This window comes from Callithrix jacchus, chromosome 22, assembly GCF_049354715.1.
Source record: "Callithrix jacchus isolate 240 chromosome 22, calJac240_pri, whole genome shotgun sequence".
NCBI classification, from domain to species: domain Eukaryota; kingdom Metazoa; phylum Chordata; class Mammalia; order Primates; family Cebidae; genus Callithrix; species Callithrix jacchus.
The window spans coordinates 7,613,966-7,628,119 of record NC_133523.1 but is presented as its reverse complement, the minus strand read 5'-3'; the positions used below and the strand labels follow the sequence as shown (position 1 = coordinate 7,628,119).

General features: G+C 48.4%; 1 protein-coding gene across 1 annotated transcript in view; it reads left to right on the top strand.

The window, feature by feature from the left end:
* The window catches only part of FBN3 (fibrillin 3), an 87,861-nt gene that overhangs the window by 44,666 nt on the left and 29,041 nt on the right, over window positions 1-14,154 (top strand). The window contains exons 38-46 of the mRNA XM_035285142.3: window positions 267-392; window positions 2,518-2,643; window positions 3,617-3,766; window positions 8,127-8,198; window positions 11,425-11,550; window positions 11,833-11,958; window positions 12,577-12,702; window positions 13,065-13,181; window positions 13,853-13,981. Coding sequence (XP_035141033.3) covers window positions 267-392; window positions 2,518-2,643; window positions 3,617-3,766; window positions 8,127-8,198; window positions 11,425-11,550; window positions 11,833-11,958; window positions 12,577-12,702; window positions 13,065-13,181; window positions 13,853-13,981 — 1,098 coding nt within the window. The remainder of the gene's footprint in view (window positions 1-266; window positions 393-2,517; window positions 2,644-3,616; window positions 3,767-8,126; window positions 8,199-11,424; window positions 11,551-11,832; window positions 11,959-12,576; window positions 12,703-13,064; window positions 13,182-13,852; window positions 13,982-14,154) is intronic.

Sequence of the window (14,154 nt, the reverse complement as noted above, 5' to 3'; positions counted from 1 at the left end):
ATCTATTCCTCTATCTAGAGAAAACTATGTGGTGGATGGGAGAATGGACTAACAGATGAAGGGAATGGAGTTGAATTTAGGGTAACATTAACTCAAGAGAGTCTATGTCCAGCCATCAAGATAGACCCTTCAAATGTCTATCAGCCATGGGACAGCTCTTGGGGATCCTCGAGAGGGACCTGGACATCCAAGAGCATGGTGTGGGTGCCCCCTAAGTCCTCTGCACGTGTTTAGCTCCCAAGCAAGGCTTCCTTACTTCCTGACAGACATCGACGAGTGCCAAGAGCTACCAGGGCTGTGTCAGGGGGGTGACTGTGCCAACACCTTTGGCAGTTTCCAGTGTGAGTGCCCACCTGGCTACCACCTCAGTGAGCACACACGCATCTGTGAGGGTGAGCATGGACTGCCTTTGGGGTGGGTCAGGCTCTTCCCCTCTCTCCCTGCCTTCCTGCCCTTCCAAGCCTCACGAAGGTCGAGAAGGAAAGGCCTCGTGGAAAGGCCTTTGCTCCCTGCTTCCTCTTTTGTCGTGATCTGTCACTTCCCTCTTGCTGCTTTTAAGATGTTCATGGCTGCTGTGGATCTGTGGCGTGGGGGATGGTAGGCAGGCCCTTAAACACGCCACGACACTCTCTTGCTGAAGTACAGCAGCTTCTTTCTTCACCATCTCTTGGATGGTTGTAAGCTTTTGACTGGATTCCAGAGTTCTGCAAAAGTTGATTTTTGTCAGTTTTGCCAGCTCAATAGTTGCTTTTGTGAAGGAATGGAGCCCTGGAGTTCCCTACTCTGCTATTTTGGGCGACATCACTCTTAGCATGCTAATATTCCACCACCTATTTTTGCATGCTAGCTAAGAATACTTTATTACATTTTTTCCCAATGGTTGAAGAAACCAAAAGAAGAATATTTTGTGACACATGAAAATTTTATGAAATTCAAGGCTGGGTGTGTGGCAGCTCGCACTGGCAATCCCAGTACTTTGGGAGGCTGAAGCGGGAGGGTTGCTTGAGGTTAGGAGTTCAAGACCAACCTGGACAATATGGCAAGACCTTGTCTCTACAAAAAATTTAAAAATTAGCTCAGTGTGGTGACTCACGCCTGTAATCCCAGCTCCTTGGGAGGCTGAGGCAGGAGGACCACTTGAGCCCTGGAGGTAGAGGCTATAGTGAGCGGTGATTGTGCCACTGTACCCCAGCCTGGGTGACAGAGCGAGACCCTATCAGAATGAATGAAAGAAAGTGGGGGGGGAGAGAGAGAGAGAGAGAGAAAGAAAGAAAGAAAGAAAGAAAGAAAGAAAGAAAGAAAGAAAGAAAGAAAGAACAAAAGAAAGAAGAAAGAGAAAGAAAGAGGAAGGAAGGAAGGGTTATATAAAATTCAAACTTCAGGGGTCCATACATAAAACTTACTTGGAGCACAGCCCCTGAATGCCACAGTGTGTTTACATATTGTTTGTGTCTGCTTTCTTGCTACACTGGCAGATTGAATAATCATGACACACTGTAGTTTGGTCCGCAAAACCAAAATGATCTGGCCCTTTACAGAAAAAGTTTACCGCCCCTGAACTAGAGTATTGATCAGATTGCAAATCCATTTCTTTTTCGGAAGAATATTTATCCATAAGGTTCTTGCTTTCTATCATATCATATTAGGAAGACATGGTTGATCCGTTCTTAGTGATAATGAAACTGACTCATGAAGTCAGGTCATTTTGTTCCTGATAGAAGCAGTATCATCATCAGCTCTATTTTTATTAATTTTTTTTAGAGCCACTGTCTTACTCTGTTGTCCAGGCTGGAGTGCAATGGTGTAATCAGAGCTCACTGTGGTCTCGGCCTCCTGGACTCAGGTGATCCTCCAATCTCTGCCTCTCAAGTAGCTGGGACCACAGGTGTGTGCCACCATGCCCAGCTAAATTTTTATTTTTTGTAGACATGGTACCTTACTATGTTACCCAGACTGGTCTCAAACTCTTGGCCTCAAATGATCCTCCTGCCTTGACCTCCCAAAGCACTGGGGTTGTTTTGTAAACTTTTTTTCCCACTTAATGTCATATTGTTTTTCTGTGTTTTTTAGAGCCAGGATCTCATTCTGCACCCAGGCTGGAGTGCAGAGGCATGATCGGGGCTCACTGCAACCTTAACCTTCTGAACTCAAGTGATCCTCCTGCTTCAGCCTCCCCAGTGGCTGGGACTGCAGGCATGCACCACCATGCCCAGCTAATTTTTTAAAATTTTTAGTAGAGATGGGGTCTTGCTATGTTTCCCAGATTGGTCTCAAACTCTGTGCTCACATGATCCTCCCGCCTCAGCATCACAAAGTGCTGAGATTACAGGCATGAGTCATCACACCTGGCCCATACTATATCTTTCTTCATCACTAAGATATGTGTGCGTTTTAAGCTGATTTTGAAACCAAACTCAAGTTCCTGGTGAACTGGCCTGGCCGAGTCTCTGGCGGGGAGTTATTCAGACAATTCCTGGACACTGGCTGCTGTTCCCCTCCATCCCCCTTTCTCTGTAGATATTGACGAATGCTACACTCACTCGGGCATCTGTGGCCCTGGCACCTGCTACAACACCCTGGGGAACTACACCTGTGTCTGCCCTGCAGAGTACCTCCAAGTCAATGGTGGCAACAACTGCATGGGTAAGAAGCGTGACGACCTAGGGAACTGGCAGTCACAGCAGCAGCACCTGGATGTGGGAGGAAGTGCTGGGAGCCTTCACACCTATGGAGAGGAAGGATAAGTATACATGAAATGCTGATATGTAGCAGTAAACAAAGCTGCAGAACTCAAAGCTGCCATGAACAGTTGCTCAGGTTATACACCGATCAAAAAGGCTGAAAAACTGAATGACACCCCAAGTGTGTTGAGGGAGAGACACCAAGCCGTAATCTTTTTGTTGTCGTTGTTGTTATGGTTGTTTTTTTCTGAGATGGAGTCTCACTCTGTTGCCAGTCTGGAAGTGCAGTGGCACCATCTCAGCTCACTGCAACCTCTGCCTCCCGGGTCCAAGCGATCCTCCTGCCTCAGCCTCCTGAGTAGCTGGGACTATAGGCATCTGCCACCACACCCAGCTAATTTTTGCATTTTTAGTAGTGACAGGGTTTCACCACGTTGGCTGGGATGGTCTTGATCTTTTGACCTTGTGATTCACCTGCCTCAGTCTCCCAAAATGCTGGGATTACAGGTGTGAGCCGCCACGTGAGCTGTTTTTGGTTTTTTGATATGTAGTCTTGCTCTGTTGCCCAGGCTGGAGTGCAGTGGCAAAATCTTGGCTCACTGCGACCTCCACCTCCCAGGTTCAAGCAATTCTCCTGTCTCACCCTCCCAAGTAGCTGGGATTACAGGTGTGCACCACCATGCCCAGCTAATTTTTGTATTTTCAGTAGAGACAGGGTTTCGCCATATTGGCCAGGCTGGCCTCAAACTCCTGACCTCAAGGGATCCTCCTGCCTCTGCCTCCCAAAGTGCTGGGATTACAGGCATGAGCGACCACAACCAGCCAAGCCAGTAATCTTCAAATGAATCAGTGAATGAGTTTCTATGTCTTTGGCTCCATCTTCCACTGATTTAGGTGACCCTTACCCACATTCTTCTCCCTTACCCCAACTACAGATATGAGGAAGAGTGTCTGCTTCCGGCACTATAACGGCACTTGTCAAAATGAGCTGGCCTTCAACGTGACCCAGAAGATGTGCTGCTGCTCCTACAACATTGGCCAGGCCTGGAATAGACCCTGTGAGGCCTGCCCCACTCCCACCAGCCGTGAGTAACCCCCACAACCTTCCTTCTAGCCTGGCTGCTCCTGGTTAAGGTTAAGGAAACACAGTGCTCTCAGGGCTCTTAGATTAATCCTCCTTGTTCTGAGAACCAGAAAGTTGAAGTTACGTCCCTCTGTTAGTACATTCTCACACTGCTATGAAGAAACATTTGATACTGGGTAATTTACAAAGAAAAAGAGGTTTGGCCAGGTGTGGTGGCTTATGCCTGTAATCCCAGCACTTTGAGAGGCTGAGGTGGGTGGATCACTTGAGGTCAGGAGTTCAACACCAGCCTGGCCAATGTGGTGAATCCCTGTCTCTACTAAAAATACAAAAAAAAAAAAAAAAAATTAGCTGGGCCTGGTGGTGCAGACCTGTAATCCCAGCTGCTTGGGAGGCTGAGGCAGGAGAATCACTTGAACCCAGGAGGTAGAGGTTGCAGTGAGCCGAGATCATGCCACCACACTCCAGCCTGGGAGACAGAACAAGACTGTCTCAAAAAAAAAGAGGTTTAATGGACTCATAGTTTCACAATCATGGCAGATGGGTGAAGGAGGAGAAGCACATCTTACATGGTGGCAGGCAAGAGAGTATGTGCAGGGGAATGGCCCTTTATAAAACTATCAGATCTCACCAGACTTATTCACTATCGCGAGTGTCACAAGAACAGTACAGGAAAACCTGCTCCTCCCACCATTCAATTACCTCCCACCATGTCCCTCCCACAACACGTGAGGTTATGGGAGCTACAGTTCAAGATGAGATTTAGGTGGTAACACAGCCAAACTGTGTCAGTCCCCATGTATTGAAAGGGATACTTTAAAGTAGGCAAGGCAGCTTTTCTTCCATTTTGTAGATTTTGAGAATTCAGGATGGATCAATGGAGTTTTCATTGGTGGGAAAGGCCCTTGAAGACTCACAGTACTAGCTGGGGATGGGGTGAGGTGGGGTTGGAGGGGGTTGGTGGTAGGGAGGGGAATGACCATAGACCATAGAAAGACCACAGACCCCCTGGGCTGGGGAAGGGGAAGACCTGGAGAAGCTCAGAGCCAAGATAGGGACCCTGATGGGAACATCGGTCAGGTTGAGGGAAGGTGTTCTGGGCAGGGGCACAGCAGGACCCAAGGCCTGGAGGCAGGACCGAACAGCAGTGTGTTGACAGCAGGAATGAGACCTGTCGGCATGATCTAGCAGCCAGCCCAGGCACCAGAAGGAGCTGCAGGAGTGGGGCAGTGATGGGAAGGGGGCATCCAGGGCTTTACAGCTGTATTCATTTCCCAGGCCTGCTGCAGAACATTACTGCAAACTAGGTGGCTTACCTGATGTTGTGGCTCATGCTTGTAATCCTAGCTACTTTGGAGGCTGAGGTGGGAGGATCACTTGGGTCCAGGCATTGGAGGTAGTAGTGAGCTATGATCATGCCCTTGTGAGACCCTGTCTGTTTTTTTCTTTTTTGGAGATGGAGTCTCACTCTGTCACCCAGGCTAGAATGCAGTGGCATGATACCAGCTCACTGCAACCTCCGCCTCCCAGGTTCAAGCAATTCTCAGTCTCCCAAGTAGCTGGGATTACAGGTGTGCACCACCACATCCAACCTGCTAAATCAAAGTGTTAGCAGGGCCATGCTCCCTCTAAGGCTCTGGTGGAGAATCTTTGCCTCTTCCAGCTTCTGGTGGCTCCAGATGTTCTTTGGCATTCCTTGGCTTATAGCTGGTTCTTTCCAGTCCCTACTGATGGACACTTAGGTTGTTCCCAGTCCCCCATCAATGGACACTTAGGTTGTTTCTAGTCCCCAACTGATGGACAAATCTGTTTCCAGTCCCTTATTGATGGACACTTAAATTGTTCCCAGTCCCCTGCCGATGGACACTTAGGTTGTTTCTAGTCCCCCATTGAGGGACAGTTAGATTGTTTCCAGTCCCTTATTGATGGACACTTAGGTTGTTTCCAGTTTCCCACTGATGGACATTTAGTTTGTTTCCAGTCTCCTACTGATAGATGCTTAGATTGTCTCCAGTTCCCCATCGATAGACACTTAGGTTGTTTCCAGTCCCCTATTGGACACTTAGGTTGTTTCTAGTCCCCCACTCATGGACAGTTAGGTTGTTTCCAGTCACTTATTTTTTTTTTAAAGAGTCTCACTCTGTCATCCAACCTGGTGTGCAGTGGCATGATCTTGGCTCACTGCAACCTCTGCCTCCTGGCTTCAAGCAATTCTCCTGTCTCAGCCTCCTGAGTAGCTGGGATTACAGGTGTGTGCTGCCATGCATGACTAATTTTTGTATTTATAATAAAGACAGGGTTTCACCATTTTGGCCAGGCTGGTCTGGAATTCCTGACCTCAGGTGATCCGCTCACCTCAGCCTCCCAAAGTGCTGGGATTACAGGTGTGAGCCACTGCACCCAGCCTCCAGTCCCTTAGTGATGGACACTTAGGTTGTTTCCAGTCCCCTATAGATAGATTGTTCTGAGTCTACCATTGATGAACATTTAGGTTGTTTCTAGTCCCCCGCTGATGGACACTTAGTTTGTTTCCAGTCCCCCAATGATAAACTCAGGTTGTTTTCAAGTCCCTCATTGACAGACATTTAGGTTGTTCCTAGTTCCCTACTGATGGACACTTAGGTTGTTTTTCATTCCCCACTGATGAGCACTGAGTTTGTTTCCAGTCCTCCAATGATAAACCCTTAAGTTGCTTCCAAGTTCCCCATTGATAGACATTTAGGTTGTTTCTAGTCCCCTACTGACGGCCATTTAGGTTGTTTCCAGTCCCCCACTGATGGATGCTCAGGTTATTTCCAAGTCCCTCATCGATAGACATTTAGGTTGTTCCTAGTCCCCTATTGATGTACATTTAGTTATTTTCCATCCCCCACTGATAGACACTTAGGTTCCATCCCCCACTTGACCTTTGTCATTACATGGCTTCTTCTCCCAGGGTCTCTGTTTTCTTCTCCTGGGAACATCAGTCCCTGGATTTGAGGCCCGCCCTACTTCAGGACAACCTCCTCTTGATTATATCTGCAAAGCTCCTGTTTCTAAATAAGGTCACATTCAGAGGTTCCAAGTGGATGTGAATTATCAGGGGGACATTGCTCAGTCCAGTGCACAGTCTGACAAGGAGGGATCATTGTGGAGCATCTCTAAACGCCAGACCCTGTGCTGAGTTCCAGGGAATGAGTCTAAGGAGGACTCAGCCCTTCCTGCCATGCTGTGCGGTCTGGGAGGAAGCTGCTCACAGGTGGTTCTGATCATGGAGTCGTTGAGACAGATCAGATGCCACCCACAAGTTCTGTACTGGGACTTAGGTACCTGCCCCAATCTTGTGCCTCTGAGTTTGACATGCAGGTAGGATATGACACAGCTAAGTGCACACTGGCCAAGGGGCTGCTGAGATTGGTCTCATCACAAAGGCAGATGTGTGATTAAGGGCTAGGACAGGGACCCAGGGAAAGGTGGCAACATGGCACTGGCCAGGTGCTTGCCCACATCTGTAGGCGGCTCCAGGAACTGCGGCCCCACCAAGGCATTATGTCAGGCAGGCAGCATCTGAGTAGCATCTTTATCAGGAATTAATTGGTGAGTGAATCGCTCACTAAGCCCAAAGGTGGTGCTGCTCTGGCCCTGGGCAGTGATGGAACGGCCTGGACAAAGGTGTGGTGTCATGGTGGAGCAGGTTGCATTCAGATGTGCATGTACATTGGTGCAGCAAGAATGCAGGTGTCCCAGGTAGAGGGAAAGTGGGGACATGGGTGGGTTTGGGGGAAGGTCTTGAGGTTCAAACTGGGGAGTCTGAATTTCCTGGTGAGGACGGTGAGCTTGGTTAGTGGTGCCCATACAGGAAACAGATGGGGGACGTCCTGTCTGTGTGGTGGAAAGCCTTTACTCCAGTGCTGGCCGAAGAGGAAGAAGGATGCCAGGTGTGGAGGCTCACACTTGTAGCCCCAGCACTTTGGGAGGCTGAGGTAGACAGATTGCAGATCACTTGAGCCCAGGAATTTGAGGCCAGCCTGGGCAACATAGTGAAACTCCGTCTCTACTAAAAATACAAAAATTAGCCAGGTGTGGTGGTGCATGCCTGTCATCCCAGCCACTTGGGAGGCTGAGGTGGGAGGATCACCTGAGCCAGGAAGATTGAGGTTGCAGTGAGCTGCGATTGCACCACTGCACACTCCAACCTGGGTGACAGAGTGAGACTTTGTCTCAGAAAAAAACAAAAAAAGTAGAAGGAGGGAAAGTGGGGAGAGCCAAAAAAGTTCAAGGTGGCCACATGAGAGCTGGGCTCCAGGGATGAGGTGTCCCCTCCAGGAGGGGAGTCTATCAGGCCTGCAGCCCCAGACTCAGCTCTGTTCCCCTTTCCACAGCTGACTACCAGATCCTGTGCGGAAACCAGGCCCCGGGATTCATCATTGACATCCACACGGGGAAACCCCTTGGTGAGTGAGCAGTCCCTGCTCCGTCTCTGGGCACCCACCCACCTAGGTCTGCTTTTTCCCACCCCTCCCCTCCCTTGAGCTCTTTTCCTTCCTCCTCACCCCACACACCTTCAACTCCCCAGGAATCCTGCCTTCAAAAACACTTTTAAAAAAAAAAGAATGACACTATTTTTATTAAACTGTTATCCATTTTTTTAATGATGGTAAAATACATGCAACATAAAATTTACCATTTTAGCCAGGCACGGTGGCTCACACCTGTAATTCCAGCACTTTGGAAGGGCAAAGTGGATGAACCACCTGAGGTCAGGAGATTGAGACCAGCCTGGCCAACATGGTGAAACACTGTCTCTACTAAAAATACAAAAATTGGCATGGTGGCGGGATCCTGTAATTTCAGCTAGAGGAGGCTGAGGCATGAGAATCGCTTGAACCCAGGAAGGATAGGTTGCAGTGAGCCGAGATCTCACCACTGTACTCCAGCCTTGGGGATAGAGTGAGAATTTTTTTTCTTTGCCTCCAGAAAAAAAAAAAAATTACCATTTGAACTATTCTTACGCGTGCAGTTCCGCGGCATTAAGTACGCTTGCGTGGTTTTGCAGCGATCGCCACCGTCATCTCCAGAACTTTCTTTTTTTTTTTAGACGGAGTTTCGCTCTTGTTACCCAGGCTGGAGTGCAATGGCGCGATCTCGGCTCACCGCAATCTCCACTTCCTGGGCTCAGGCAATTCTCCTGCCTCAGCCTCCTGAGTAGCTGGGATTACAGGCACGAGCCACCATGCCCAGCTAATTTTTTGTATTTTTAGTAGAGACGGGGTTTCACCATGTTGACCAGGATGGTCTCGATCTCTTGACCTCGTGATCCACCCGCCTCGGCCTCCCAAAGTGCTGGAATTATAGGCGTGAGCCACCGCACCTGGCCCCAGAACTTTCTTATCTTCTCCAACCGAAACTCTGTCTCCATGAAACGTTCACTCCCCATCCCCCTTCCAACCCCTGGAACCCACCATTCTACTTTCTGACTCTGTGAATCTGATGATTCTAGGGACCTCCTGTGAGTGGAACCACATAAGATTTGTCCTTTTGTGTCTGGCTTATTTCACTGACCATAATGTCCTCAAGGTGCATCCGAGTTGTAGTTTATGTCAAATTGCAGTTCCCCATTGATGGACACTTAGTTGTTTCCAGTCCCCTATTGATGGGCACTTAGATTGTTTCAAGTCCCCTTTTGATGGACACTTAGGCTGTAGTTTGTGTCAAACTGCCCCACAATCCTTTTTTTTTTTTTTTTTTTGAGAAGAAGTTTCAGTCTTATCGCCCAGGCTGGAGTGCAATGGTGTAATCTCAGCTCACTGCAACCTCCGCCTCCTGGGTTGAAGCGATTGTCCTGCTTTAGCCCCCCGAGTAGCTAACATTACAGGCACCTGCCACCATGCCTGGCTAATTTTTGTACTTTAGTAGAGGCGGGGTTTCACCATGTTGGTCAGGCTGGTCTCTAACTCCTGACCTCAAGTGATCCACCTACCTCGGCCTCCCACAGTGCTGGGATTACAGGTATGAGCCACCTTGCCCAGCCAAATGCTCCCTTTTTAAGTCTAATGCGGTATTGCACAATTTAACACCTGCATGCCAAATTTCAACCATGCACTGTTTAATTTCATTTGTTTTAATCCTCTGAATATATTCTCATTTTCTTAAAAAAAAAAATCAAAGTATGGCAAATAAAACTCCCTTCTCCTCCCGTCTCCACCTAAACTCTGTCCCTTTCTCCCTCCCTGGACGTTCTTATGTTTTATGACTGGGGTATTGCTTTCTAGTTTTTTCTTCTTTCATTACATAATAGGACCCCCACTGAAAATGTATGGCACTGGTTTCTGGGGCGTTTTATGTAAATTATGTAATGTTTGACATGTTGGTTACAACTTGCTTTTGTCATCCAAAATGTATCTTGAGGAACTGGCCAGGTTATTATCTGCAATGCAGCCTCTCTCTTTGCCCTGCCCGGAAGTGTTTCATGGTGCAGATACATCCCAGCTCCCCCACTGGGCACTTAGGTTGTTTCAGATCCCCTTTTGATGGGCACTTGGGTTGTTTCTAGTCCCCTATTGATAGATAGGTGGGCTGTTTCCAGTCCCCTATGGATGGACACTTATATTGTTTATATATAACTGTTTTATTGAGATGAAACCTCACCCATTTAAAGTGCCCTATTCAGTGGTTTTGAATACATTCACAGAGCTATGCAACCATCACCTCAATCTAAGTTTAGAACTCATTTTCATCACACAAAAAGAACATCTTCATCACAATCCCCCAATGATGAATACTTAGGTTGTTTCCAGTCCCCCACTGATGGACACTTAGATTGCTTTCAGTCCCCCATTGATTGATTGACACTTAGTTTGTTTCAAGTCCCCTTTTGATGGACACTTAGGTTGTTTCCAGTCCCCCACTGATGAACACTTAGGCTGTTTATATATAACAGCTTTATTGAAATATAATTCATGCACCATACAGGTCACCCATTTAAAGTGCCCTGTTCAGTGGCTTTGAGTACATTCACAGTGTTACACAACCATCACCTCTGTCTAAGTTTAGAACATTTTCATCACACAAAAGCAAACCCTGTGCCTATTAGCAGTCACTTCCTTTACCCCTTCCCTTCTGCCCCCGGCAACCACAAATCAACGTTCTGTCTCTATTGATTTGCTATTTCTGGACCTTTCCTTTAAATGGAGTCATGCAGTATTTGTTCTTTTGTGTCTGACTTCTCCTAGCAGAATGTTTTTAGGGTTCAACCACGTCGTTGTGTGTTATGGGGCTTTATTCCTTAATAAGGCTGAAGAACATTCCACAGTACAGACATTCCATATTTTGCTCTGCATTCAATTGATGTTTCCAGTTTCTTGCTAAATAGCATCTCATACCACTATCCTGCTCACACTTAGGGCCGTTACTTTCCAGTAGGGTTGCTGGGTCAGGAAACGTGCATTTTCAATTGAGAAAAACACACACTCTCTCTCTGCTCTTGTCTTTCCTCCCACATCCTGATCTCTTTCTGGTGTAAGTGGATGTACGTCGGCCACAGCAAGATTTTTTTAAATGTGTGTTGGTTTGTGGTCACAACATTCTCAACCAGACTGCAGGACTAGTGGGTCCCTTCGCTCAGGGTCACTGGAAGTCCCAGGGGTCTGGGCTGCCCCTGATGGCAGATGCCCTCTGCAGACATTGATGAGTGTGGGGAGATCCCCGCCATCTGTGCCAATGGCATCTGCATCAACCAGATCGGGAGCTTCCGCTGCAAGTGCCCCACAGGCTTCAAGTACAACAGCATCCTGCTGGCTTGTGAAGGTGCCACCTCTCCCTGTTCCCAGGCCCGGGATCTGGATGGGTTGCATGTCCCCCACTGTGCAATCTGGGCATGTCACTAACACTCTGTAAGCCTCCATTTCCCCATCTGTATAATGGGCTAACACTTTTCCAAGGGCCTCCATCTCGTATAACCACCCTCACTCCAGCTCTGGCTGCTTCCAGAGAGACCACCTGCTCTGAAGCAGTCAGTTGGGTTTCAGGTTTGATTCTGTCAGGATGGGTTTCTCTGTCACCCCCACCTCTTTTTCTGTATTTTCCCAGATGTCAATGAGTGTGGCAGCAGGGAGAGTCCCTGCCAGCAGAATGCCGACTGCATCAACATCCCTGGCAGCTACCGCTGCAAGTGCACCCGAGGGTACAAACCGTCACCAGGCGGGGCTTGTGTGGGTGAGCAGGATCCCTGGGAGGAGGTGCAGGAGCTGGGCTCTGTCACCCATGGGGACATAGATGGGTTATGGCTCTGTCTGGGTCTTCCCCTTTATCTGTACTATTCGGGCAGTGGGAAATGTATTGAGAGTGTGCCAATAGGATGTGATAGAAGTGGGAGCTCAGGCCGGGCGCGGTGGCTCAAGCCTGTAATCCCAGCACTTTGGGAGGCCGAGACGGGTGGATCACGAGGTCGAGAGATCGAGACCATCCTGATCAACATGGTGAAACCCCGTCTCTACTAAAAATACAGAAAATTAGCTGGGCACGGTGGTGCGTGCCTGTAATCCCAGCTACTCGGGAGGCTGAGACAGGAGAATTGCCTGAACCCAGGAGGCGGAGGTTGCAGTGAGCCGAGATCGCGCCATCGCACTCCAGCCTGGGTAACAAGAACGAAACTCCGTCTCAAAAAAAAAAAAGAAGTGGGAGCTCAGGTCCATGCTGACAGCTTGACACCCCTGGTGGAAATTTGAGTGGGGGACTTCAAGGCATGTTCTGGATTCCCTATTGCAGTAGGGGAGAGCTCAGGCAAACACTGTGGTGAGGGCCCTGGGGACACCATGCTGTCTGCACCCCCAGGACGGAATGAGTGTCGGGAGATCCCAGATGTCTGTAGCCATGGCAACTGCATGGACACAGACGGCAGCTACATGTGTCTGTGTCACCGTGGATTCCAGGCCTCTACAGATCATACCCTGTGTATGGGTGAGACCCTCATCTTCCCCCTCTTTTCAAGCCAGGCTGCCTGGGGTCTACACCTCCCCGAGGATGGAAGTGGTGTTTCCGCCCATCCTAGTTCACAGACAGATCCAAGTTTGAGCCTTGACCTTAAGATCTTGGGTAAATGACTGATCTGCCTACCTGTGCCTCAGTTTTCCCATCTGTAAATGGGGGTGATATATCACACCAGGTGTACTTCCCAGCCTTCACCTTCAGGGGCCACTGCTCAGTCATCTAGGCAGGGCTAGGTACAGGGGAGGAGGGCTAGGTCCATCTGGTCTCTCACTCCCCAAGTCCCCCAATCCCCTGGGTGAGCTGGGCTGGGCTCTCGGGCTTTGCTTCTGCAGATATCGACGAATGTGACCAGCAGCCTTGTGGAAATGGGACCTGCAAGAACATCATTGGCTCCTACAACTGCCTCTGCTTCCCTGGCTTTGTAGTGACACACAATGGGGATTGTGTGGGTGAGTCAGCTCAGTTGGCAGGCTGGCCACAAAGTAGGTTCTCAGAATCTAAGGAAGTAAATCTAGAACTTGATCACAGAAAGATGCCCAGAAAGTCCCCAAATATTTATAAATTAAATAACATGCTCCTAAATAAATAGTTAAATAAATCATAAGGAGAATTAGAAAATATGTTGAAGTAAAAGAAAATACATCCTGGCTAACAAGGTGAAACCCCATCTCTACTAAAAACACAAAACATTAGGCAGGCATGGTGGTGCATGTCTGTAGTCCCAGCTACTAAGGAGGTTGAGGCAGGAGAATTGCTTGAACCTGGGAGGCAGAGATTGCAATGAGCTGAGATCACACCACTGCCCTCCAGCCTGGGTGACAGAGTGAGACTCCATCTAAAAAAAAAAAAAGAAAGAAAATGAAAATGAAAGCATAACATGAACATACCTAGAATGCAGCTAAGGAAGCACTTAGAGGCAAATTTGTAGTATTACATGGTTATATTAGAAAATATCATCACCTGCCTCATAAGGTAGGTGGAAAGTTAATATACACAGTCTATACACTGAGTGCTCAGGTTGAAGTCAATGCTCTCAACTCAGTCGTGGACAGAAGTACAAGGAAGGCTTGATCCTTTCAAGTTTTGTGGGTGACCTGGCCCGCCCATCTCCCCTCTACAGATTTTGATGAGTGTACTACTCTGGTGGAGCAGGTGTGCCGATTTGGCCAGTGCCTCAACACAGCTGGTTCCTTCCATTGCCTTTGCAAGGAAGGCTTTGAGCTCACAGCTGATGGGAAGAACTGTGTTGGTGAGTCTCCCTGTACTGCTCAGAGGCATCTCAGCCAGCCCCCTGCTCCATGTATACCATAGTTTGGTACTTCTGGGTGAGCATAGATCCATTTATTACCCAAGCATTTATTTTAAGGTTTAAAAAAATGATACCCCGTACTTTGGGAGGCTGAGGTGGGAGGATTGCTTGAG